At 37.0% G+C, this 25319-nt stretch overlaps 1 protein-coding gene across 2 annotated transcripts; it reads right to left on the reverse strand.

Moving 5' to 3' along the window:
* Nucleotides 1–202: 202 nt before the first annotated feature.
* On the reverse strand, nt 203–24543 carry smarcc1a (SWI/SNF related, matrix associated, actin dependent regulator of chromatin, subfamily c, member 1a). 2 transcript variants are annotated; one of them, XM_044116702.1, is made up of 27 exons: nt 24308–24543; nt 21622–21741; nt 21448–21533; nt 21102–21183; nt 20889–20981; nt 20717–20786; nt 20175–20244; nt 19926–20001; nt 19302–19427; nt 18636–18730; nt 18223–18350; nt 16461–16498; nt 15419–15537; nt 15006–15077; nt 14776–14889; nt 13879–14032; nt 13684–13791; nt 13521–13583; nt 13086–13344; nt 12010–12171; nt 10287–10342; nt 8276–8429; nt 7886–8061; nt 7649–7783; nt 4976–5348; nt 4059–4184; nt 203–2677 (listed from the first exon to the last, which is right to left on the reverse strand). In XM_044116702.1, exons 1-27 carry the CDS (start codon nt 24491–24493, stop codon nt 2586–2588), a joined length of 3333 nt encoding a protein of 1110 aa, XP_043972637.1. In that variant the 5' UTR covers nt 24494–24543; the 3' UTR covers nt 203–2585. The 2 variants fall into 2 exon arrangements, with proteins under 2 accessions (XP_043972637.1, XP_043972636.1); XM_044116701.1 differs by having other exon boundaries at nt 18636–18754.
* Between the last annotated feature and the right edge of the window lie 776 nt (nt 24544–25319).

Raw genomic sequence — 25319 nt, forward strand, 5'->3', positions numbered from 1 at the left:
CCTTGAAAACACCCAATCAAAATTCAAGCTTTTTCAAGAATTTCATGCACCTATACAAACCCAATTTATATAAGGAATGTGATAGAAACAAAATGTTTTGATATTCAATTAATTTTCATTTTTATCCAAATGTGGAATATATAAAAAAATCAAAGAGCACATTCAAACAGGACTTTTAAGTAATGAGGAAACCCCAAACCGATTATTAGAAAACAGTTTATTTGACAGTGTCTAGGTCCAAGTACCAACAGACCCCATACAAAATAAAAAGAAAAACAAAACAAATGCTACAAACAGAGAAAACGTCCATCTACACAAAACTTCTCCTTAAAAATACATTACCATTAACACAAAAAAAGCATCCATAAAAGATAATATATGTAAGAAGGGAATCATGTCATGTTTAAGTAAAGATAAATCACACACCTAGTTAGATGTTAACACAGGAAAAAAAGAAAACAAAGAGGGCACGGTGAATGAGAGCGCGATGAACGAATGTTTGCGTTTTCTTCTTCCTGCAGCCTGGGAGAAGAGGGCAGCGGTGACAGCAGTCATGTGGGCAGCACTCAAAAACAAAGACTAAAAAAGGAAAGGAAAGGAAAGGCTAACGAGAGGTAGCTAAAGGGTGTGAGAGGTAGCAGAGAGCAAGAGGAAGATTTCTAGAAGAGGTAGCTAGCAGATGAAAGAGGAAGAGGTAGCAGAGACACCGACAGAGCTATAAAGGAAATAGGAACAGTTAGAAGTTAAGGTACCGTTTTTGGGTTTCGTAGTAACTTGTGTGAACTTGTGACTTAATTTATGTTTAAGAAGTTGTACACAGCAAGCAGTTATCATATGCAAAACGGATCAAATTTTACAACTATAGGCTTAAATACCGACAACCGAGACAATGGTAATTGAAAAACAACAGCGATGGTCGTTAGGAGTAATTGTAAACAGAAGCGTTTGTTTATAATTTTGGCTATTGGTGAAGTGAAGCCGAACTTTAACGTCACATTTCGACAATATTCTTCTCAACCAAACAAGATGGTACTACTGGACTGCATCAACAGAAATTTCAAGGATCAACACATCATTTGTTTTTCTTTGTTTCAACCACAGATTGGATAAGATTGCAGAATATTGCAGAGCTTTACGGCGATTTGTGAAAAGTGAGAAACAGAAGAGGAGGAGGTGTTAGCGAGGTAGGCAGTGCTAGGCGTGAGGAAACGGAGCAGAGGAAGAGGAGGGTCGAATAGCTACAGAATCGGCACCGTCTCGTTCAAGCAAAAACGCAGCGTCTCTCACTGTGTGAAGGTCAGCAGAGGATTTGTGTGTGTGTGTGTGTGTGTGGGTGTGTGTAAGGGTCAGTGCCAGGTTTGAACCAAGATGTGGGTGTGTGCATGCAGCCTCCAGTGTTTGCCTGAGCTTAGTTTACATTTCTCTGTGCGTTGTCGCGCTCTGGGAACTGAGACAGAAGAACGGATGTTTAGTCTGTGAATCCTTCGGCGGCCCGATCAGATCTGTAACAAAATTCTATATTTAAGCAAAAGAAAATTAAGAAATACTTCAGCTTCGGTTTTCTAAGCTTTATTTATTCGTATTTTGTTGATGCTGCTATTGTATTTGAAGCAAAATGAGGTCAGCCTGCACTGCACCTGAAAGTAGCTTCCTAACAGCATCAAATATATTTATTACATAAGATCAGAGCAAGGCAGGTGTTTAGTTTAACTTAAAAAGAAGAATGCTGCTGTCTTGTTTGACGAAAACTGATCAAAGCAGCTAAAATGTGAGGCATTTAAAAGATTCCTGCATAATTTTCTAGTATTTTCTTTTAATCTGCAACAAAAAGCTATTAAGGACTGAACATATTACACCTACCAGCTTTGTTTGGGAGAACCTCATCAGAAACATAACAGTCTTTCCAGCAACATTTGACCTAGAAGGCTTTTCGTCTGAAGGTGAACCGTAACTTTTTGTCTCTGTTGTAGATTTCTGTAACTTCACAGACCAAATTCAAGCCTCCATCCGTCTTCCAGGCGCACACACACACACAGAGCTACAGTGTATCATTTAAAAGAAGAGCGAGAGGTAGATACTCAGCAGGAGTGAGGGCAGGCTGGATCCACTCACATGTCACAGCTCAGGCTACTCAGCACACAGACTGGCTGTCTGGCCCAACAAGCCTCCTCTAGGGGTTTATCGCTGACGGAAACGGGGAACAGGAGAGCATGGGGTTGTTTTTTGTTACTCTGGAAAGCGTTACAGTGTCATTCGAACAAAATAAGAAGCTGAGAAAGGAGGATTTTTCAAAAATATTTTCTGTCTCCTTGTTTGGTTTTCTATCCACAGGATTGTTGTCTTCAGCCTCGTTGTTACTCGACAGAGTGTAAAACAGTGTTTATTACTAGATGAACCTCGCTGCTGTGCCCTGAGAGGAAGTCTGCATGTGTGTTTGTGAATTTGGATCCCAGAGTGTGGGTCTGTGTGTCAGGGGGAGTAAAGTTTACGGTTGCTTGAATGTGAAGGAGAAAAACGTAGCGACAAGCAAAGGTCAGAGACAGAGTTTTAGCTTTATGCACATGTGCTTTTTCTGTTTGTACGCCTTAATTGTCAGACACCCGGCCACTTGGGGGCGCTGGAGGAGCCACGGGAGCTGGAGGCATCGCCTCTGGTTGTGCAGGCGGGGGGCCAGGATCTGCAGAGAGAAGCATGCTAATTTTTGAAAACTTTACAGGGCAAATTTTCAAGATTGTTGCACTATCAAAGGAGAGATCTGACTTTAACTGAAGTAGAAATATACAGTAATTGCTTTGAAAAAGAGATTATATTCAATGAGCATCTCAGCAAATTATCATGGAAAAGTTACTGTGATTAAAGCAGCCTGAGCTCTTTAGGCACATGATTGATCACAAATACCCTAAAGTCAGGTTGTCACAAAAATGTTTTGATATAATCCACATTAAACAAGAAAAATTTTTTATTTTTTTTTATCCTTGTATCGCTACCAAACAACTTAACACCGAACAACTACACAAATACAAAAACCTGAAAAATCAAGGCTGATCAGAACAACAGTGAGCTGGTACTGAAATGTAAAACTGCAGTCGTAGCAAGTACAACCAGACAAGAACAAGTGCAACGGCTCATGCCAATTTTTTTTACCCATAACAGAATTTTTTTTACAGCAGTTTTAATGACACAATTTCCATAATTTCACCCCCCAAAAATCCAATCTGTGCTGCTCACATATGTGGACCTAAATCAGATACTTGTCTGTGTCTTTTCAAAGCTTCTGCAGCCTGGAAGGTCCTGACTTATTTATTTAATCTGACTTTTATGTCATTGGTTTAAAACATGCGTTATAATTCTGCACCAAAAAACAATGGCTGAAAATTATAACTGTGAACTTATGAAAAAAATCTGCCAATAAGTGCATCACATCAAAATCCCACCACTCCTACAGATCCAAATGGATTTCTCTACAGACGATGTAGTAAAAGCTCCACAAAAAGCCATTGCTATTAATTATGCTTTCTGTTTATCAGCTTTCATTGTTATCTTCTTGAGACAATACTGTCAACTCCAGTTGCTGAATAAACTTTAAAAGCAATGCATCAATTATTACTTCTATAAAGAAAAGCACGAGAAGCAAAATAAATAACTCAAATTGTTAAAATATTTGAACACACAAAAACCGAGTTAAAATATATTTCAATAGCCAGAATCTTTAAGGTTAATAACTTGCGTTTGTAAAGCTTTTTATGAAGACCGATGTAGTATGAAGCACTTAGGAGTCAATCATTCTGCCATTCATTTACACAATGATAGGGGAAAGCTACACTGTAGCCACAGCCGCCCTGTGACTATTCAATCTATGCCATGGGGCTCTGACCACCATCAGCAGGTCCACGGTGTAAAGTGTTTTGCCCAAGGAGCAACAACTGAGGCAGACGGAGAAGATGTTCAAACTGGCAACCCACTGATTTCAGGAAGAACTACAACTCTCTACAACATAATTGTCGTATGTTGGCTTTTGGCAATAAGGGCTTTTTTGAAGCCCTTGTTGTTATACTTACACATGCCATTGGGGGCTCCAGGGTGACGTGGGGGCATCATGGGAGGCATGCCCCCTGGTGGCGGTCCGGCAGAAGGCGGACCGGACAGCATCCGTCCTGGCATCGGCTGACCCGGTTCCATCGGTCCTGTAGACAAGTGGAGGCAATGTGAGACATTAAAATGTTGCTTTTTTTCCAACCACACTTTTTATTCATATTTTAAAACGGATTTCTTTTAAATCAAGACCAAAAATATGCCTGTTTACAGTTTCTGTAGAGTCATAATAAATGGAACGTTGATCAACATTTCTGCTGTTGCAAAAATAACTCCAAAATATTCCCTCTGATCCAAAAATAATAAACAGATAAAGTTTTCAAACAGGCTTTTTGTCTACAGGGATAAAATTGGTTTTCATTAATTTTTATTAAACGTTATGAGGAGTTTAATGGAGGCACTTTACAAAATGCAATCGTTGTTCTGGTTTTTGGAATTGTTGACTCTATGATGTGTTTATGTTTTCATGATGTAAAGCACTTTTAATTACCTTGCTCCTGAAATGTGCTCTTCATCATAAACATGACATAACGCCTGTCATGAACATGAGTAAGTCTTCATCAATATTTATGACTGTTGTCATATAAAGTGTCATTCGGTAAATCATGACACTTTTAATACAAAGTTGTCATTATTCAAAACGTCTTTGTTATGACAACCAAGAAATCATGATCTGACATGAATTTGTTATAAAAGTATTACTGATTAAACTTTAGCTTTAACAACATAAAGCTACATCATTTTTAAATTCATGTCAGATCATGATTTCTTGGATAATGTCAAGTTGGGTATAACGAAGAAATTTTTGTCTAGGTTAACAACAAAAATGTCATAAAACTATGACTTCTCCACACACACATAAAGTCTTAAATTGACCTCTGACCTGTCTGTCCTGGGTGGTGGGGGGCCATGGGATGGTGGCCCATTGGAGGGAACCCAGGATGCATTGCAGCACCTGGTGGCGGTCCTCCATGGTGAGGAGGAGGCCCGCCGTGGTGGGGCGGTGGTCCTCCATGGTGAGCAGTAGGAGGGCCGCCGTGGTGGGGCGGGGGTCCGCCGTGATGCATACCGTGTGGAGGGGGACCGGGATGGGCTCCAGGTCCAGAGCCCTGACCTTGAGCCTGGGCGGCTGCAGCAGCAGCGGCGGCGGCGGCTTGCTGCTCCATCTGTTGTCTGGCCTTCATCTCAGCGTATTTTAGCTGCTCCATGTGGAACGCCTGGCGCTCGGTGAGGAGCTGCTGCCGCTGAAGCTCCAGCTGCACAAAGAAAGACCAACACAACCGATTAGAGGTAAAAAAAAAAAAATCCCTCCATTCTTAGATGCATCATGAGGATTAGACTGAGGAAGTTGCTGCCAGCAAAAGGTTAATTGAAGTATGTTAACTGGTGGTACAACCAACTACGTTCAAAAAGCTAAGCTAAGCTAATTCATCAGATGAGTAGAAGAACGTATTTGATTAATCATCAGAATAATTTATAGATTACTCCATTACTAAAGTAATAGTTTACAAAAGTTCTAGTAAAGAGGTAAAGATATGACTTAATGCCAAGACTGTGTTAAGAGTTAGGAGGGAAGCCCCAGATTAATTCACTTATTGGCCATTTCTTACCACCTTTCTATATCTATTAACTGAAACCATTGAATTTCATTAGATTTGTCTTGGTGCTCACTGGTACATAATCATAAAAATATCAATGCTTACTTGTTAAACTTGGTTAAATAATATTTGACATGAGACTGCAGGAATCTATTTCTTCATTGCCCAGACTGTTTCCGTATAGAAGAGCTGGAGTAACGTTTGCTGTGTTTCTGCTGTTCTGTGTGGATCTTTACAACCACAATCTTTTATAGCAGCAGCCCAGGTTTGGTTTCTCTCCAGTTCTACACAAACTTCTTTAAACAGTTCTTTTCATGAAGTGTTTGCATCTGTGAAACTGGGCTTGAATCCCACTGCTATGAAAACACAGTTTTCCACTCCCACCAGCGTCTCCAGGACACACGCTTTGAAACTAATAAACTAAATCTCTCATGTGTCCCATGAAGACCACTGTCGGTTCGAACTGGATCACTAAACAACTGCTTTGCGCTTAAAAACCTTCTCCTAGCAGCTCAATTTCTAAAGCTGCCAAGATTTTAAGTTTTGTTTCTGCGTCAGTATCTTTGAAAGACCTAAGACTAACTCAGATTTAACTCACCCGGTGAGAACATGTGCTGATGGACTATATGTTTCTTGGCTACATCATCAAAGTAACCACAGAACTGGGCTGTATAATACAGGAAATGCAAAACAGACAAGCACTCTCAACAAAAACAAGGGTCCCCAGTCTCTCTTATAATAGCCACCTTATTTGCAGTAACAGAAAAAAAACAAAAACAAAAAAAAAAAAAAAACACAAATTCAAAAATGTACAGAAGAAATCCAGGATGAACTATAAAAAATAAATGGCCGAGCAGCTTTATGATTTCAGACAAGAGTAATTTGTCTTTGGGAGGCTAACAGAAATAGGTCTATCGCTTGAACAGCAGATAATCTAGCACTTTGTAGTGTTTTCAAGCTCAGACATCGTACAAGTATTTATTTCAAAATGGGACTGTGTGTTAAGTGAAGTGGAGGAGGTGCAAAACGTGGCCCGATAAATCCAATTCAGAGCATTTTCTCATTCAGTCAGTGATGCTGGGTTACCACTGGATGATTTAAACCAACATTTTCACAAAATAATAACCTTAATCTAAAATAAAGAAACCCCTGTTTCACAATAACATGGTATTTAAAACCAAAATATCCACCATTATCTAGTCAATTTTATTTAAAACAGAAAAGTGACAATTATTGTTACTCCAATAAGAATAATATGCCACATTTTGTATCACCGTTACAGTGCTGCCATTTATTATTATTATATTTATTATTTTCATACATAAACTTTCAGAACTTTAAAACACCCTCTAATTTTAATAATAATAGATTTTTTTCATAAAATGCCTTTTATAACTTTAGATCTCAAAGGGCAGGAAACAGAAACAAAACAAGCAGTTGTATTGAACAGATAATTAAATGAATAGGTACGTAAATAAAAGATTAAAACCAATATGTAAGAAAATGAACCAAAAATGTTGCTAAAAAGAAATGTCTTAAGGTACTTTTTAAAACAGTTAGTAATAACTTGACATTTTTAAAACCTCTGTTTATCACAGTAACTAATTATAGTATTAGCTTTCAACTAAACATGTTGATTCTGCAGAACAGTTTAGCTTTTTTGGACATAGTTGGGATAAATCGATGGGAATAAAAATGTGTCATGCAAACACCCCAATCGGGATATTTTATCAAAATTAATTTATAATCTGAATATGAGGGGTGATTTATGCAGATTGATAATCCGAATGGCGTGAATGTAAAGGTAGTTAATGTTAATAAGTCTGCTGTGCATCTCATTATAAGGCCTTTAAACCAATCAAGATGCACGAACTAGCTTTGTAAATAAGTCCTTCATCGATCTTCAGGGGGAAAAACGCGTTTTTCTCCCAATTCCTAACATTTAAACTCTGACTTACAGCTTCCTTTTCGCGGTCCATGATGGTCTCCAGCTCTTCGAAGTGCCTCAGCTTGATTTCCAACTTCTTCATCTGGGTTTCCACCAGCAGAGCAACCAGGGACTTAATTTTCCTTTCTTCAACTGCTGCCAAGTGCTGAGAAGACAGAAAAAGTAAGATGACAAATATCCAAGAAAACGTAAATCTGTTGCAGGCCAGCGAACTGAAACATGTGATCTGTTGAGCGGCAGGCCTCACCTTGGCTTTGGTGGCTGCAGAAGCGAGAGCAGCAGCGGCCGCTGTAGCGATGTTTCCCTCTCCGATGTCATGCTCCAACTTCTTCTGCTTTTCCTCTCCCTCCTCGGTAGTTGCCTTCTCTTTCTCCTTCTCTTGATCTGAAGATGAGGTGTCCATAGTTTCATCCTTATCTTTATCTGAAAGAAACAGTTTAAGAGTTTTTTCCTACTTCATTCCAACAAAACAATGTCATTTCTGTAAAATAAAATGTTTTTAAGGACTAAGAACTTCTTGATATATGAGTTTTTCTGCAGGCTACAGATTTCTAGTTTGTCTACAAAAATGTCAATTAAACTAATACATGTTTTAGTGGTTTGTTGAAGAGATGTGATGACTTGTATCTTGTTTTACCTGCTGAAGCTGTTTTGGTTTCTCCTTCTTCCTCCTTCTCCTGTTCATGCTCTGATCCCTCTGCTCCTTCCTTCTTCACCTTTTCTGTGCTCTCCGTCTTGTCGCTTTTCTCTGCCGACTCACTGGGCTTTTCTGCCTCGTCCTTCATCTCAGCCTGAAAACAGAACATCACACACATGTTACTGTATGAGAAAATACATTATTCAGGTAGGACTGTTTGGGACGACTAAACTGTATTAAGTTTATCTTGTGAAATTAAGAGTGCATGATATTAGAATATCTGCTGATGGTGATATTATTTGTAAATACTGAGATATATATGGAGTCAGGTGCAGTACTTCTTTATTTTCTTTTGTCCTTCATTTCTCATTTGTGCTTCCATAACTCCAGGACCTTCACGCACGTTGGACAAAGTCATTTGTGTCAGTGTGAACATCTGCTGCCGTCAGACTCTGTCCACCTGACTAAACTTTATAATAATATGAAAAATGCAAACTCATGCACCCTGAATATATTAGACAGCAGTTATTGAACTCCAAACAGGCCTTTGCGATATGAGTATGAATACTGCGCACACGATGCCGATATATCCACAATATATCGTGCAGCTGCGCTGTGTAAAACAACAATTTACATCACTGTGAATTTGTTCTACATGAAATAAAAACTACACTGCTTTAAAATGCAGCCATGTTCATTGTTTGTGGATCATTAGTTCAAATTTCTCCAGTAGTGATCCAATCCAAGTGCCTGACGCTTGTTAATGAAGGATAAGGATTCAGCCGCAGACACCACATGCACTTTGGAAAAGACATTTACTTTCACCTGCAGCTCCTTCTACAAGCAGAAACTAAACACAGATGACTGGAAGAATAAACTTTATCCACCCCTTGGGAGACAAAGAGAGCACCAATAAAAGGAAAAGTGATGGCTGCCAAGAACTATTTAAAACCTTAACAGATTTAAACTGTGTATTGATTTTCCTGTTTAAACATAATGAATGTTCCTGACTGCAGATGTAACGACATTCACACCCCACACCAACGGGTCGTTGTGTACAGAAATGGTCAGACATGACCATGGTCAGTGGTGATCACTCGAAATGACAAATATAGAAAACCAATGACTCTATGTAGGGCTGGGTGATAAATAGATCTGATCAACTAATCTATTTATTTATTTATTTAGATTCAGGTAAACTCTATGACAGCTACCAGGCTGGGCTATGATTTATTTTTTATTCGTTTTTTAAATTACAAGAATAAAGTCGTAATATTAGGAGAATAAAGTAGCAATTTCATGAGAATTCAAACACAAAAAGAAACAAAAACTAGAGGAATGTTGAGTATTTTATGACGTTATCCTTTGGTGTCTGCATTATAAATATGGAAATACACATCAGCATCATCAATTTTTATCTGTACAAACAACTGAGTATATTTGGAAGAAAGAATCACATGGACTGAGCTGATCATATCAAATCTTGGTAACTAGAAGATTATTTATTTTTTTTTTCAAATAAAATGACTTTCTCGTAATTTCAAGATGTTCTGGGAAGATTGTGTCTTTAATCTGCTAATAATATGAACATATTGTCTTAATTAAACAAAGATTCTTGAGCTTGGCCCTTATTTTCCATCGTATAACTAAAAATATTTTCTGCCGTTTGTATTTTATTTAAATTTTTAGGAAAGAAAGCAAGAAATAAAGATTTAAAATTGGATCTTGTATGAAAAACAATGGTGAATTTAAAATTGCTTTTATTTAATTTTCTTGTTTATTTTTACTCCCAGCTATCAATATTTTCAACCTAGATTTATTGCAACTTTTTCCAACAAATGCTCAACTGTGAGAAGAGGTAAGATAGCGGTATGAACTAGTGGCGCCAAAGGTTTGTAGCGTTTACTCTAGGATTTATCCTCACCAGTTTGAAGAATTACACTGTTTTTCTAAAGATGGCTTATCAATACATTTCCAAAATAATTTTTAATAAGTTGCCTTTTTATCTCACCTTATCAGCCTGTTGGGAGTCCGAATCTGTTTCCATCTTTTCTGGTTCTGCGGCTTCTGCAAATGAAAAGGTGAAACAAAATATACATCAGGAAAATAATCAAAACAAACTCATCCTTTTTTCTTTTTCTTTTACAAAAACATGTTTTATTCCTTCAGATAAAACCCCTTAAGAGGACTGAGATTAGCAAGTTATTTTTAGTAAACAGACCAGTGGGGGAAAGTGTGAAAGCATCTGCACACAGGAGAGCAGCTGAATGTATGTTTACAGCTGAGAGTTAAAACATGTCACTGGCGCACTTAGGCAAACGTTAAGAGTCTGAAAATTGATTGTGGGTCGGGCGAAGTGCTTCAGGCTAAGTGAGAACTGGAACACATTTAGAGTTATTGATCACTACTGTAGTTGAAGAGGGCAGTAAGTCAGGCAACAGAGCCATTTTATCAGGGATCATACGTGATGACAGTAAAAAAACACGTTTTTAAGATGCTGCTCAGCAAAAATCAAGAGACAGAACGATGACCCAGTTTTTCTGTTTTCCCTCCACCCAACCCTTCTGCCCCATCTGCCACTGTTCTTTTAATCCACTGGTTACCACGGCAGTATAAACACACACCAATATCTGCACTGCTCAGCGCGTGCCGATAAAAACAGATACAGATCAAATCCTTCAACGATCATAGAGAGTCATCATCTCCTGCTGGGGTTTGTATGGATTCTTCCCAAAACATTAACATATTCTCAGAGCACTAATCTGCATCAAAATGCCCAGCTGTATTACCTTTGATACTGTGAATGTGTGCTGCCATCTAGTGGCTGCACATTTTTTATCTGAAATATCTTATATGCAGGATTCATACACTTATCCCACAGTAAAATTCAAGCACTTTTAAAAAGGCAAGTTTTCAACTTTTCCACACTTTTGAGTTAAAAACAATACAAATGAACTAAAAAAAAGAGTTTCAATTCATGATTATATATAATTTTCTGTCATTAATAATGGCTTGTGGTGGTAATCTATAAAATACAGCAGGGACACAATAAACGAAAATATAACAAAATGTTTTGAAATGTCTCACATACACCTTATATACCTGACTGCTCCACAAACAAAATATTAATTTAACAAAAGATTTCCTCTCATTTCAATTATGTTGTTTTACATAGAAAATATAAGCTTTATTTCAATCGCACAGATCAATAAGCCATTGAGACGTAATAAATATTCATTATACTGAAACAATTCCAAACAAACTGTGTCAAGAGCAACTTAAGTGCTTAGACACAACATACTAATTCACACAAAATCTCTAAAAAACATCAATAAGGTATTAGGTTTTCTGGCATTTAGTAAATAGAAATTATTTTGCTAACTCTAACTAACCAAAACCAAGAAAAACTAAGTGTGACCGAACTTCAAAGAGTGAGAAAAAATCTGAATGTAAGAATTTATTAGGTCTGAAATTTAATGTAAATCATGTTTTCCAAATTTGGGTTTTTAATCAAATGTTAGTTTGCACTTTAGTACACAACAGTGGACTCAATGAATTTATACATAATTCAAGCAGTTTAAAAATCTTGAAAACACCCAATTGAAACTCAAGCATTTTCAAGGACTTCAAGCACCATTACAAACACTTTATGTATTGTAAACTTGCCCAAAAATATTTTTTGTAATGGTTCAAGAGAATAAAAAAGTTTCTACATTTGTCCTGATGCTATGTACCTGTTTTTTCGGGCTCCTCTGGTGCGGTTCCTGCGATGCCGCTGCTCTCCAGGCCGAAGGTCGGGTCCACCTTGCCGGTGCTCCTTGCTGCCTCCTGGACCTTCTTGACGTGAGCCTCCACCAACTCGGCAGGAACTTCCTCACGCACGCGAGAAAACTCCTCTGAAAAGGGGGGAAGGCTATTTTTACCTTCATGTCCTTTAAATACTACCAGGACTAAAACAATATACAGAGAGCTAAAGTTTTGATTGATTAATTTAGGTAAAAGAAATCAGCTTTTTCCAGCACTCCTTGTCGTTGTGCATTTTTTTGTAAATATTTTAGGGCTGCAACTGACAATTACTTTAGTTATCAATTATGACAATTAAATGAATAAAAAAATTGCCACATTTTGAAAAAAAAATAATTTAACCATTTAAGTCTATTTTTTAAATATTAAAAACACATAAAAATGCAAACAAAACAACTCAAATACTATTGAAATAGGATGTTACATATTTTAGTGAACGCTTGATTATCTGTAGAAAATCATGCATCTGCAGCTAAAAATTTAATATTTTTAACATCAACCTGTGAAAAGTCCTTTCTGCCTGACGTAACATGAAAACAGTGTGGAGCTGATTTGTTGAGTAGTTTTTTGATTAGCAGATTGGTAATTGAATAGCAAAAGCTCTCTAATAGGAGAAATATTTTAAAGAATTTGAACTAAGTGAAGCTAAAACTTCACTTGACGAGTTTTGACAGTATGTATTTACAGACAAAGGGTTTACTTTTATCTTAAATGTGAAACGTGTATATTTTTTGGACAGTTTTAGCTGTATTGTTGCTCTGACAGTGGTGTTCTTTCAACAGACGGCCTTTCTGTGTGTGTATACTGCAGTTAACAAATGATCAATAAATAAATTTGTTGAGGATTATTTCATCACGATTGATCCAATTAATCGTTTCAGCCCTAAAATAGTTGAATAATGTCATTGCAAATTCACAAATCTGATTCCAATGCATCAGCGGCACCAAATTATAGTAAAGGTATGACACAAAACCTGATCTATTTCAGTTCTTCCTCCTGTTCTCACCTAAAGCTGCTTTGGCTGCAGCAGACGCCACTCTAGGATCCACCACTGAGGCCAGGAAGGCGACTGTGCTCATTACTGGGTTTCCGGACTGGCTGAAGGGAATGGGCTGGTAGGCCAGAGGGCCCAGAGACGTTTCTGTGCTCTCGAGGTATGGATCTTCAATGGGCAGCCGCAGGAAGTGCAGGATACATTCATCTTGGGTGCGTGAACCAACATGCTCCGACACTTTGTTCCAGTCGTCTTTGAACATTTCCAGGGCCTACAAAGAGAGAGATCTTTATCCGAACAGAGTTTTTGTTTCCAATAGAAAAAAAATACAGACAATGGATCCTAGAACCTATTTAAAAATGCAACATTTACTGATTTATTGTGCAAGAAAGTAAAATAAGGTAGAGAAAAGTAGGAGAAAAGTGTTCTTTGCATAAAAAGACTGACCTCAAGCAGCAGTAGAGTCTCTTGCTCAGTCCATTCTCTGGTGGTACCGGCTCCCTTTCCCTGCTGTGATTCAAAGCAAATACACATATAAAATTAGACCATATATAAGTAATTTCAAATAAAATTTAGAATTTTACAGGCAAAATCCACTTTGAGTTCTCACTTTGGCGTTTTTCTTGTAGAGGTCAGGGCGGAGGCCAAAGTTCTGCAAGTCAATTGCTTTGTCTTTGGACTTATCTGCAAAGTTGGGCATTGGCTGAGGAGGAGGAATCTGCAGAACACATTATAAATGCCATAATGTTAACCTTTTAGCTTTTAAAGGTTTATTCACGACGGATGGCAGAAATGTTGCCCTTACAGGTGGAGGCCGGTGGTTGAGGGGAATGAGGCCGGAGGGAGTGTCAGCCAGCACAGTGAAGTGGGGCGTGGGAGGGGGGCCCATGGGTAACGGCCGACTCTCAGCATCCACCTGGTAATTTACCAAACCCCACTGCTCCAGGAATGCATGAACCCTGAAGATGATAAAAACAGAAACTTTTAAATTCTACCATTATGAGCGTTTTCAAAGCATTTATACTAAGACTGAGAGAATTAATCATGATTAATTGATTATTTAAATAATCATCAACTAATGTGGTAACCGATTGTTAACTATACTATAAAGACTCAAAAAAGGACTAATCACTGAAAGAACATACTCAGAGCAGTAATTAAGACAAAACTGTACAAAAATATTTACATTTGAATTTAAGATAATAAAAAAAAATCTTTGCCTGTAAATATATTTTACCCAGAAATCCTTGAATGGCATATTTTTAGCTTTACCTGGTTCAAATTCTGTAAAAAAAAATATCTGTTATGAAGCAACTTCAGCTTAATTAATTGTCTAATCCAGAAAATAATCAGCAGATTAGCTCTACATTGTATTAGGTCAAACAGAAAGGTCTGCGCTTTTCACTTATTAATGTTAGAAGTATTTTCTGGGCTGCAGATCCTTTGCTACAAATGACCAAGCGTACACTAAAAGGAATGCTATGTAATTGCATTTTAGACAATAAAATGTTTTCTTAATTTAAAAAACAAATTGAAGTATTTGCATTTTAAATATATTTTTAACACTGTACAAAATATTCAATAACAAACATCCAGAATGTGCCAAACTTTATACAAATGCCTAATCAACATTTTTAATTTTTTTTGCAGAGAACTAAAACTGGGTAAAAATGAAAAGCCAAGAGCCACATATTTAGCAAACCTCATGATGGCACAGACGTCCCCAGTCAGGTTTCTGCGACAGGAAGTGGAGGTCAGGTACTCTTGAGGGTTCAGCCGATACGTGTCAATCATGAAGTTTCGATAGGCCAGGTATCTGTGCAGGAAAACATGAGCATGACAGGAAATGTTTACGTTAATACCAGAAATGTTCCTCACAAAGTAACAATTCCAACTCTATGTGGCTGGTGCAGGACTGAATGTCAAACTCACATTTCTGGAGTTTTGGATTTGTTCTTCCCATTAAAGAACTCTGGAAGAGCTCTCCTCTCAATCTCATGGATGCTAAAAAGAGTTAAAACAACAATAAAAATGATGTTTAACTTGAAGTAGGCATATATTAATTACTGTAAAATGGTCTGTTGTGATTGAATTTTATATAAAATTTAAAAGAAAAACTATAAATCTGGATCAACTTAAAAACTCCATCACACTAACTTTCCGAATAAAATTTTATCTGTTGTTGACTCCTCAGAAGGTCCAGTGTTTTTTGACCTTATATGGTCAATGCAATAGATTAAAGCATTTATAAACCTTTTTACAAAGCATGTAATCAGTAAAAGCACTAAATGTAGCAAAACAAAAAGACAAAATAATAGAGATGTTTCCACTCTATCTGAGCTGACCTATTGTAGTCGAACCAGGCAGCATAACTGGGAATGATGATGTGATGAGTCTGCTCAGTTACATTGTCCTCTCCAGCATCCATCCGATTGACTTCTCCTTTGCCTTGTTCATCATCATCCTGCAGATACAGACAGTTCTCTAAACAATGACACTAAAAATATTGTTTTGATTTTTTCAAAACTGCCAAACTTTAGTTTCTTAGTATACATTTAATATGCCACAAAAACAAAACTATCCCAACCAAATGTATTTCTTTTAAAGACAGCCCAAAGACAAAAATCAAAACAGTCTCAGCTACAAAAGTAAAACTAAAATGAACCACTGAAAGAATTTGCTCTACAAATGTAGCTCAGAACACTCAATACTGAGCTACTGGAACCACATTGAAATATACTTCCAGTAGTCTGATAAAAAAAGGCCAACAAGAGCAGGGTGTGAAAATTGTAGGTGTGTCAACTTAAATAGATCACATTTTTAGTGATGTGTTGCTTTCTGACCCTATTTCACTCTGTGGTAGAGTAGAGTATCGGAGGAGACTGGTTGGGACAAAATATCTCCCCAATTTTGAGAAAGAGAGAGTAGTATGTTTTGCAGTTTAGTCCAGGTAAATTCCATTTATTTTACTTATCTTAAAAGACGTTTTCAACCGACAAATGGGATGGCAATGTTTTTTCCAAATGAGAGTTAATCTGACAAATTAACATAATTCTGAACCAATAAAATACAAACTTTCTGGCACAGATTAAAATATGGATTTCACTGGAATTTGAAGTTCATCTACAGTAACTGACAACAATTTTTTTAAATAATTTGCATTCCTCAGGAAAGTAATAAACTCTATGTAACATACAAGTGAAACTAATCACTGAAGGCCTTTTCATGATGTTTGCAGCTTTTTAATGCTTTTTGTTTGTTTATTTATTGGAAAATAATTCTCTATAATCTAAAAATTTCTATATCTAAAAATTCTTAATTCATCAGTTTACCAATAAATTTCAGTTCACTATGATAAAAAGAAAAAAAAAATAAGTTTTTTCAGACCTTTCCACCAGACAGCACCGAATCATCCTCCATGTCATCTGGGGAAAATGCAAATAAACTTTATGTTAGACACATAGCAGCGCTAAAAGCAACATTTTAAGATGATTAAACACGATTATGTCACCAAACACACAACCAAGCATGCAAATCCAGTTAGGATACAAACCCAAATCTGCCATATTCCCTCCCTTGACTGGAGTATTTTCACTGTCTTTTTTTGAATTAGCTGTGCATGGAACAGAAGTGAGAAAGTGAACCAAGTGAAACACTGGAGGGGAGATAAAAGATTAAAATAAAAAAACCTTCAGAAAGCATAATTCAGGTGCATGGAGGTATTAACCAACATGAAGGGGGAAAAAAGAGAGGACCCTAAAATAGACTGAATTAGTTCGGGTGCTTTGAGAAAAGATGATTTCTTTGAGGGGACAAAATGTGGGACAACATTAATGGGACTAGGTTTAAAAAAAAAAAAAAAAAAAAGCGTTCTCAGTTTTATGTGTTTGGCATTAAAGTATATCCTAAACTCACATTGAGGGGGAAGAAAACGATTTGAACCTGCTATTCCGCTTAATAGACCAAGTCTTAAAAGTTGGAGAATGGTATTTTGTTACAAGATACGAGTATTACTCAAAAAAAGAAGGACAAAGAGTTAAAGACAAAACTATTGATACGTAGGTCTGGGAACCTAGAGAAAGAACTTGGCTTTGTTGTAAGTGTATATCCTGCATAGGCTACTGCTGCATTTCCACTCTACTGAGTGACATGCAAAGCAAGTGAGGACAGAGGAGCTCAATGCCAGAGCCATCAACATGACGTGCAGAATGTTGAAAAAAGTGCAATGCTTCTATATTTAGAATTACTCAAACAAAGCCGTCTTGTGCAGGATACCTATAATTAATCTAAATTTTTGAACGTTTTCTAACATTTTGAAAAACAAAAGGGTAGAGAATCCAGTGTAAATTAACTAGTTATTTTGCACCAGCATAGTAACAAATTCTGCAAATGCTTCCCAGAGCAGAATGAAACACACCATGTTATCTTGACTTGAACCCTTACAGAAGTTGTCTGTCCTCTCTTGCTTATAGTTTCATCATTTAACCATGTAATACTTTCACAATGTTATATTATATGATTACAGACAGTTTTATCCTGAAAATTACTGATTTGAAGAGCTTGTTTAGGCACCGTGTGGACGGAGGTCAGGACAAAATTTTATTTTACAGTGTTTTCCTTCTGGAAATGAACTTCCAAATACAGCTTTTTAAACTGAATGCATAGTTAAGAATGCATTCAGAGGCACCACTGTACATATTTATAGTAGAATTAGAATTTTAATCACAATGAAGGTGAATAAAAATTGTTCTTAAAGAGAAATGTGAACATTTCCTAATTGATACTCAACGGTATGTGTAATTTTACTCACTTTTGTCTAGTACAGATACATTTTATTAGTACCTTCAGCTACACTTGGCCATAGACTGTTTTGCCCAACTTAAATAATATATTTTAGTTGTTCCATTTAACAGGATAAAAAATAATGGTCAAGATGACTTAAATTAATCAAACTATCAAGATGCTTAGGGCTAGGAATAGTGAGAGCATTGTGATGAAAGAAAAAAAAGGTCAGGAAAACAAAGGTTAACAGTAATCAATATTCCAATATGCAGAATAGCTCCTTGTGCAGCTTTCAGAAGCTTTGTCCCTGAAAAAAATAAGTCTAATTTGCTGTGAGCTTTGTCCTTTGCCTAAACAGCCCACATACCGTTCTTGGACACGCCGTCCTCCATGCTGGCGCCGGCAGAGGAGTCATCCATGTCCTTCGTCATGTCCTCCTCAGTGTCCTCTTCCTCGCCTCTGTGTCCTCGTCGCTTCCAGTGAGGCCCTGGGTTCCTGAGAAAGTTCAAGGGTCAATTGAAACCAAATGGAAACTTTTCAGCCCTGACTATTTTTTCTGTGTGGTTCAACTAAATATTAAGAGAAGTTTAAAGTATGTGCCATAGGTCAGCTTTAAATAGTGAGACTCATTATTCACTTCTTCATTATTAAACGTATTTTATTTGACAAATACCATTCCGCCATCATTAATAGGGGGGCTTTAAAACAAACATCCATTAAGCCAAAGAATAAAAAAGTAATCTAAGAGCTTAGAAAATTCACTAAATAGTTTTTTCTTACCCCTTCTTTCCTCCTTTTTTTCGGGACTCAGCTGGGGTGCTGGGCGGCGAGGGCGAGCGTCTCCTCTTCTTGCCAGCAGAGTTTGCCTTGCGCTCCTTGCGATCGGGTGTACGGGAAGACTGATCAGACAAACCCCGTGCAGCGCAGGGAGCGAGGGATGGAGGATGAGAGAAAGAGCGGTAGAATGAGAAGAATGGAACGGTTGCACACACAAGGAGGGGAAGCAGAGGGAGAACACCAAAAGGGTGGGGGGATGTTTTGGTGAGTGGTGGAGGAGACAAACAAGGTTCCTGTACACCGTCCAATCAAAAATAGTCACATTTGGCTAACAAAGTTGAATGTTTGCTCTACAAATGTTGTCATTTTCCAACTTATATTGGTCAAATCCTAAAGAAATTAAAACAACTAAACAGAAAGTAAAAACATTGATTGCCTCCGTAGTAACGCTGACAGGAACCCTGAACTTAATCAGAAAGTAGACGAAGTGCAACGAAAGGTTTGAAGAAGGTGAACAGCAGACAGAAGCCGGATGTGGAGAAGGACGACGAAGAACAGGGCCAAGATACAGGCAAAAAGAAGCTAACTTGCAACAAAAAATGCTCTCACACCAAACATCCACACAGGCCGTCAAACCACATGTTCCAAAATCAAGACACACAAACCTACCTCCTCCTCTTTGGGGAAGATTCTCTGTCGGAAGCTGACAGGCTTTTTGTTCTCGTCCAGCTCATAGTCTTCCTCATTCATCCACTCATTGAAGGCATCTGTGTCTAAAACCCACTTGGCATGAACCTAAGGAAGCAAAGAGAGGTCTTACCTCTGTAATATTTGCAAATGATCAAAAGAATATTATTAATAAGCAATGACTGTGATAGCAAATAATCACCTCAACATTAAAATATTAATGAAATTATTTCATTTTGTTTTTATTTAAATTCAACTGCATTTAATTAGCAGTATCCTTATAATTCTGCCATTATTATCCCAAATAAACTGCATTTCATGACATTGGTAGATTTGTTTTTGTAAATATTTTTTACCAGAAGCCCAGTTCTAATCTTTTTCTTCAATAAAATCCCAATCTTTAGTTATAACAAAAATTGTAAAGTGATGTAAAGAAACAGCATTTTTGAAACTTCAAGGCATTCAAAACTGATCTTTCCCAGAAACTAGCTTAAAAACTCAAAGAATTTTGAAAAGAATAAATTATTTTAAACAGAGCAAAGACATGTATGGAGGGTTTTTTTTTCTTTTTACACAAAAAACATCTTCATAGACCGTGATACTTACCTTCCAGGGCTTCTCAGAGCTGGGAGGATCTTCCACGTCACCATCCACCTCACCAGTGGATACCCAGGTGTCATAGCTAACAAAACATGAACCGTCAGTGATCCATCATGCAGCGTAAAGACAAGGTGAACTGAATTATTTAAAAAAAACAACACTTAAAATAAACATGCAAAACATTATCCAGAAAATATGACAAAAAAGGCATTTAAGGAAGAAAATCTGAGCTTTTCAGCAACAGATTCTGTTCACCTGTCTGGGTAGAAGCCCCAGTGAACAAGGACCTGCTTGTCCTTCCTCATGACCGGACGCAGCCACTCCTCTGAACAACACAAGTCAGTGTTTAAATGCTAATGTTCAGGAGGAAAACAATAAATTTACATTTTCACCCACTTATTACACATTTATTTATGTTGGTGAAAATGGACATCTATATCTAAACCACCATTTGCTACATTTTTATACAACTAAACACACATTATGTGACATATAAAAACAGTTGGGAACAAAATAAATCTTCCCCTGAACATTTTTAATACATTTTATATAATTAACAGGTGAATCTTTGAGTCAGAAAAATCTCAATCAGATTTATTTATATAGCATATTTCAACAGCAAGGTGGTTCAAGGTGCTGTACATAATAAAAACACAAAATTACAAAGCTATAAAGAAAACACCTTACAGTCAACAATTGAACAAACTACATTTTGATGAGTATCATCACCAAAATCATATGCATCAAATATAATGGTCATTTTTCACTTATTATGGTTCAAAGGTTTTGAAACGAACCGTCTTCCTGGTGTGTCAAAGATGGGTGAATGTGATGAGTTGCCTTTGACTTGTCCTCGGTGACCGAACCCTGGAGAGGAGATGAGAAAAAATAATAATAATTCATCAGCATCTATTATAAAATCTACTTCCCAAATAATTAGGATTTTTTTTTTGATTGCCCCCAGCTCACCTGGTGCCTCTTGATGATGTCTTTGAGTTTGCTGACCTGCTTCTGCTCAATTTCTGGCGACAGGTAGACGAGGGGCCGTGTCAGGCAATTATTCTAAAAGCACACAAATACTTTCAAGAAACCAATAAAAAGCTAAATGAAGACATATTTAGTCTAAATTACACACACTGAACATGTACAGTCAGCAGCCTTTCTCTAAACTCTTTCTCTCACCTGGACCAGGTGTTTTTCAACATTTAGGAACATTTCCACATTCCGGTCCATCCGAGACGGATTCTGCAGGTCAAATCTCCTCCTAATAGTGAATGCCAGATAACCCTGATAAATATCTTCAATCGGTACTCATGGACATACATATTAAATCAATCAAATTTATTTTAACACCACATTTTAGCAACTAATCAGTTCAAAGTGCTTTACATCATAAAAACACAAAAATACAAAGTCATAGAAAACACAGATGAAACATTTTTGCCAAGATACATAGATGACCTTTGCCAACATCAAAATGTTGGGTAGTATTTCAATTATTATGATTCAAAATAAACAGTTAACTTACCAGCCCTGCTCACTTTTATACTTGTATACTGATCCCAAGATGTGACAGAGAGTTCCTCCTGCCTTGAAATCCAGGAAACATTTGGCCTAGACAAGGAGAAGGAACAAGTACTGTGTTTTACAACTCCGGGTATGTAGTTAATGTCCTTTTCACGAGTAATGAGTGTGTGCTTACAGGTAGCTTGGTAAGAGGAGGATTGTTGACCCTGCGTCCAAACGCATCCTCTTGAAACTGAAGCAGTTGGACCACCAGGCCAGCCAGGGACTTACTGGATGGAGAGTCATTCTGGACATACTGGGGGGACACAAAGACAAACACGTTAACTTATCTCATATTTTTTAACTCATGTTAATGAAACAGAAATGCTCCAAGACCTCTAGTCAAAGAAGGCAGTGATAACATCAATGAAATTAATAGTAAAATTCAAAGAAAGAACTCAATCAGTGTTTACCACTGCCTCTCAGTCCATACATTCCTCAGCTTTTTCTTTAAGTTTAAAGAGTAAGATAATCAAAACACATAAAAAATGTCTACAATTGTGATTTCAAGCAAAGAAACCAATAATGGGAATACCTGAAGGCAGTAAACATGCCATTATTTCTATACACGCCATGAACTACATGGATAAATTAGAAATTAAGTATGTAAATATGTGTATATTTGTTTAACAAAAGCTTTGCTTATATACAAACTGGACGTAGAAATGCATCAGAAAGTAGCAGTGCAAGGCTCTAAAATATAAATTATGCTCATGTACAGGAATATCTCATATTGCACTTTTTTGCAGTCACCAGTGAAAATCAGAGATGATCTGGGAAATAAGCTGGTGACTGGAATCAGCAGATTTTCAGCTGGATCTGCCCTGACCAATGACCAGACAGAAAGTAGAACATTTTGTGACCAGTGAATGCACAAAGTACAGCCAGGTCACCCGATAGACCCCACTCCTCAGTGTGGGTGCATTTAATGCGAGAAGAAGACTCAAAGTTAGATGTTTTTTGTATTACTGATGCCTGTTAATCAGAAGGAGCGTGTGGATCTGAGTAACAACGTAAAAGGAGGCTGTATTATCACGACATCTTTCCACTTTATTAAGGCTGCAAAAGAGTGAGAGAGAGCAAAACCTGTAGCAGTTAACAGGGATGTTGAGTAAAATGTTGCAATGTTCTGTTTTATCCTTTTAACTCCCAGTGAAAGTGCTGGATTATAAAATCTTATCGGGGATCTCGGTGATAAGGTAATGTGCTACATTATTCAGAACATAAACATAATTTTTCTAGTGCTTTCTGCTGAACAGCAATTGTTATTGATATGGAATTACACTGACTCTGACAAAAAATAATTACTTATCACACAAGGCAGGAAGCCAAAAAAATAATACTTTGTATTGTTCTTACATTTTATATTATCTCTTAATGAAAAATCCAAATTGGCTAAAATCAGTTTCAGGAGGTTAAATCTTTATAAAATCGAAAGATTGGAAATCATCCATGAAATTATGAACAGTGCGTCCCTTTTTAAGATTCATAAAAAAAACAATGTAACTCATAACTAGCAAGTAGTTTTTTTATTATGAACAGTCAGAACCATATATGGATTCAAATGAATCTATAAAATCTTTACTTTTTGGAAAAGGCTGATGGAGGTGCAATTACTAAGCAATAAATAGAATTTGTTTAGGTACATATTGATGGATATTTTCTTATTCAACAATTCAGCAGTTCATAGGATAAACTACTATCTTTAGAATATTAGTACAGACACACAAATAAGTTACTACATAAAATAACATCTTTGTAAACTGGTATTTGAATATATTTCAACACTTGCTCAAGGATACTTCAAGAGCATGATATGTCTGTGTACATAGTACTTGCCACGATAAGTTGCATTCTGTTTTTCTAGTATCATTTTGCAGGCATAAGATACACGTCCACATACATAGATGAGCTTTATTATAAAGGTCATCTATGCTTGTAACAAAGGACTGAACTGCTTGGAACAAAGGAATAACACTTCTTATACACTGCTTATGCATGAGCAAATTACTTCCTATATTAGATTTCTTTAGTGAAACTGTATTAAAGGCGATAAATATGTGTCCATGTAAATCCACATTATTTAATTCAAACTTTATCCAGATTACAATTTTAACAATCCCAGTTTAATAATGGGTTAGATTTGGAGCATTAGGGGAAAGGGAACACTCTTTGTTTGGCTAACTGAAGTGGGTGAATGGAGCCTGAACTGTGTGACAAGCTAGTGTGTTGACAAAACACAACTTACTGTTCTACACAAAATGGAGCTGGGTTTGAAATCCGTACAGTGATCTAATTTTATTCCTGAATTGAATACCCCAAAACCTGGATGAATGCGCATTTATCCATATGATTTGTATGAAGGCTATCCCGTGACTTTTCCGTTAGCTCCTGGGGCCTTTTATTATACACGATGAGAGAATGTTTTGTTTTTTATTATCTTAACTGAGTAAAGTTTCAAATGTGTTTTTCTGTGATAAAACCCACAACCAGCGTATCCGATGGACGTTTATGAACATTTCCTAAACAGTGTTCCCATTTAGAAAGCTGCATGAGAAGTCAGGGAGCTAACTGTGGCTAGGTTAGTTTAGTTAAGTTCCACTCGTACTCGTGTGAATACTGCGTATATCTATATTATATCGTATTTTATAAGGACACACGAACTGCATAGTCCTAAATACGCTTATATGCGTATAAATCAAGAAAATGTGTCTCGAGATAGTACTTGTGAGGCTAATCGTAGAAGATGTAGCAGTTTCCATTGTGCCAACGAGAGGCGGGCCTTCATAGAAAGCAATGGAGCAAGAGAGCAGCTAGCTCACCTTCTTGTAGTGCTTTCCGATCCAAAGTCGCACCGTCTCAAGCTGAGAAATCGTTTCCGAACTTTCCCAAAATTTCGTAGAAGGACCGCCGTCTTTCTTTCGGGCTACCGCCGTTCCGCCGCCGACCAGACCCGCCGCTCCTCCGCCTGAGCCCGTCCCGCCTGCTGTTGTCGCCGACGTCGCCATTGTGTTTAGCTCGCTGCGTTGCCTTTCTCCTCCAAAGCGTCCCTCACCGTGCAAGTTTTCAAATGATATTGCGCAGCCGCAAAACTCTAAACGGAAGAGTTCATGGGAAACGTAGGCATAGTCTCAAAGTAGAAGAAATGTAGGCATTCAAGAATTATTCACGTTCAACCACTCGCATGGCATTTCGGCTAGTACGGCTGTTTTTACAGAAATACAAGATTGAAAATGAAAAAAGTGCAAAAATAGAAAAGAGCAATTATGTAAATTCATTTACAAGGGTATTTTATGTGACCAATTCAGTTTTTTTGTTTTTGTTTTTTTTTGTCGATGCACAACAAAATGAGAAAGGAGCAATAAGCTCATCTGACAGTGCAGCAGCAATTTGGTTACATAATGTAATACATGTATTATTTAAAAATTATTGAATTACGGTAAGTAAAATCCATTTTGAAACTTTTATGTCAACATTTTGAACTGCATTTGTTTTGCAATTGATCAACAGTTTCCCAAACACACACACAATTCTGTTAAATACTTAAGTTTAATAATATACTATTGTTTGTGTTAGACTTTATAGAGTAAGTTTTGATTACAGTTTCAATAGGACACAAACCCTGTTGGTTATAGAATGTATAATCAGTGTTCTTTACAGTCCACCTGACAGTTCGTAATAATAATTAACTATATTTTACTGCTTTATCTTAACTTAGAAATGTGAACATTAAACAAATGTACTTATTTGGAACTGACAAATGACACATAAAAGAAAGACAATAAACCTAAAGAGAACATAAAACAACCTTTAAACTGTCTTTTTTTTTTTTTT

Source organism: Gambusia affinis, linkage group LG05 (assembly GCF_019740435.1).
Source record: "Gambusia affinis linkage group LG05, SWU_Gaff_1.0, whole genome shotgun sequence".
NCBI lineage: Eukaryota > Metazoa > Chordata > Actinopteri > Cyprinodontiformes > Poeciliidae > Gambusia > Gambusia affinis.

Excerpts from the sequence above, each read along its gene's own strand:
- smarcc1a (XM_044116701.1), bottom strand. The coding sequence starts at position 24,493 with ATGGCGACGTCGGCGACAACAGCAGGCGGGACGGGCTCAGGCGGAGGA. Across the intron at positions 20,787-20,888 it reads ACATCATCAAGAGGCACCAG|GGTTCGGTCACCGAGGACAA; the intron begins GTGAGCTGGGGG and ends TCTCCTCTCCAG. Across the intron at positions 13,584-13,683 it reads TCTACAAGAAAAACGCCAAA|CAGGGAAAGGGAGCCGGTAC; the intron begins GTGAGAACTCAA and ends TTTGAATCACAG.